General features: G+C 40.0%; 1 protein-coding gene across 1 annotated transcript; it reads left to right on the top strand.

Annotated features, from left to right (window-relative positions):
* Positions 1-217: 217 nt before the first annotated feature.
* Positions 218-2,088, top strand: LOC103335223 (putative mannitol dehydrogenase). The gene is made up of 5 exons (XM_008238238.2): positions 218-315; positions 526-639; positions 954-1,467; positions 1,550-1,703; positions 1,790-2,088. Exons 1-5 carry the CDS (start codon positions 218-220, stop codon positions 1,990-1,992), a joined length of 1,083 nt encoding a protein of 360 aa, XP_008236460.1. The 3' UTR covers positions 1,993-2,088.
* The last annotated feature ends 248 nt before the right edge of the window (positions 2,089-2,336 follow it).

Genomic DNA, 2,336 nt, shown 5'->3' with positions numbered 1-2,336 from the left:
TTTGCAAGAAAATTTTATGGTCAGCAAAGAAAGATTCCCTCTGTCATTTGCTCACCCGATGCGTCAGCTCAACACCAAACCTGTTGCCACATCATCTTTACATATACATGCATGAAGTCTCATAGTGCCACTTGTAAATTGCTACTTTCACAATCTGTCCCTCACACAAACTCTCTCTGCTATCAGTCGATTTGTGTTTGAAGTTAGAAGAGAAAAAATGGTGAAATCTCAAGAGCATGAACACCCCAAGAAGGCATTTGGATGGGCTGCTAGAGACTCATCTGGTGTTCTCTCTCCCTTTAATTTCTCAAGAAGGTACATACATTATTAACTCTACTACTAGATCCGGCTGTTGTTTCTTTGATTTACATTATCACTTCATCTTGGATTTGTCTGCTTTTTTTATGATTAAGTACAAAATTTTCTGGTTCTTGTTTTCTTTTTTTATGATTTAGTTGGTAGTTCTTGCTTTCCAGGATCTCAGTTTTAGATTTGTCGTCTAAAATTGAACTGATTTGGTTGCAGAGAAACAGGTGAGAAAGATGTGACATTCAAAGTGCTATACTGTGGTATATGCCATACTGATCTTCACATGGTTAAGAATGACTGGGGTTCTTCTACCTATCCTCTGGTTCCCGGGTATGTAGTCATATACCATCCATTACACTAAACATACAATCTTTTAACAAAAAATTACATTAATTTTCTATCAATTTTAACAATGTTATACTTAGAGAAATTCTTTTTGGTCCGGCATCGGCCACCCACCCGCACAACCAAGCGAGGCCCATGGCACTCTCGGGTGGGACAGGGAATGTTTGGTTGTGATAGAATGACATACTGGCAGCTGCCGGGACCGAAATGATTTCTCCGTGAATTGGACTAATGCTATGAATTTAGTTATTGATTAATTTAACTAATGAAATGCATGCACACTCAATTGGGCAATGTAGGCATGAGATTGTTGGTGTAGTGACAGAGGTAGGGAGCAAAGTAGAAAAATTCAAAGTTGGGGACAAGGTAGGAGTTGGGTGCGTGGTAGGATCCTGCCAATCTTGTGATAATTGTGCAAACAATCTTGAGAATTACTGCCCCAAATATATACTCACCTACGGTGCCAAGAACCATGATGGAACCATCACATATGGAGGTTACTCTGACTTCATGGTGGCCGATGAGCACTTCGTAATTCGTGTTCCGGACAACCTTCCTCTTGATGGTGCTGCACCTCTTCTATGCGCAGGGATCACAACCTACAGCGCATTGAGATATTATGGTCTTGACAAACCTGGTATGCATGTGGGTGTGGTTGGTCTAGGTGGTCTTGGACATGTGGCAGTGAAGTTTGCCAAGGCTCTGGGGGTTAGGGTTACAGTAATAAGTACCTCCCTTAATAAGAAGGAGGAAGCTATTGAACATCTTCGTGCCGATTCGTTTTTGGTCAGCCTTGATCAAGATCAGATGCAGGTGATTACTTAAACAAGTAGCATTGATCGTGAATTTAACTAGATTATGATCTAATTAATCTTTTGTCCTGCGAATTTGGTAGGCTGCCGTGGGCACAATGGATGGCATTATCGATACGGTTTCAGCAGTCCACCCACTCTTGCCTTCAATTGCTTTGTTGAAGCCTAATGGAAAGCTTGTTATGGTTGGTGCACCAGAGAAACCCCTTGAACTTCCAGTTTTTCCTTTGCTAATGGGTAAGCCTAATGACATAACTCACTTCTATCATGGGGGTTGCATTGGATGATGATTTATTCAAGCACCTAATTTGGAAATGTTACAGGAAGAAAGATGGTAGCTGGTAGTAATATCGGAGGCATGAAGGAGACACAAGAGATGATTGATTTTGCAGCCAAGCACAACATAACAGCCCAAGTTGAGGTTATCCCAATTGATTATTTGAACACTGCCATGGAGCGCCTTGCCAAAACAGATGTCAGATACCGATTTGTCATTGACGTTGGAAACACATTGAAGCATACTTAAATTTTGCATCCCAGTCTAAATCATGGATGAACAGGCAATCGAAATTTGATTTTGTGGTCTCAATTTTTGTTGTGTTTAATTTAAACTCTTCTTGGTACCATCAGCACAATATGATAGGATGGATCTTATCTAAAAGAATAAATGAAGAAGTTTGCTGATTTCGGAATCAAGTTTCAGGTGAGGATTTGGTTTGGTTTGTTCCAATCAAAGGTTCCAGTTCCACCAATTCAATAGTTTGAAAAACAATCACATATCAACCTTGTTTGGAAATTTTTAAATCAGAGATTGGAAATAGAATGTCCATATTTTTCTTGAAGAGCCAATTGTTTGTTGATCCACATGAG

The sequence above is a fragment of the Prunus mume genome, linkage group LG1 (assembly GCF_029339155.1).
Source record: "Prunus mume cultivar Tortuosa linkage group LG1, ASM2933915v1, whole genome shotgun sequence".
Taxonomy (NCBI): Eukaryota; Viridiplantae; Streptophyta; class Magnoliopsida; order Rosales; family Rosaceae; genus Prunus; species Prunus mume.
This window is presented reverse-complemented; position numbering and strand designations above follow the sequence as displayed.

Excerpts from the sequence above, each read along its gene's own strand:
- LOC103335223 (XM_008238238.2), top strand. The coding sequence starts at position 218 with ATGGTGAAATCTCAAGAGCATGAACACCCCAAGAAGGCATTTGGATGG. Across the intron at positions 1,468-1,549 it reads TTGATCAAGATCAGATGCAG|GCTGCCGTGGGCACAATGGA; the intron begins GTGATTACTTAA and ends CGAATTTGGTAG. Across the intron at positions 1,704-1,789 it reads AGTTTTTCCTTTGCTAATGG|GAAGAAAGATGGTAGCTGGT; the intron begins GTAAGCCTAATG and ends GAAATGTTACAG.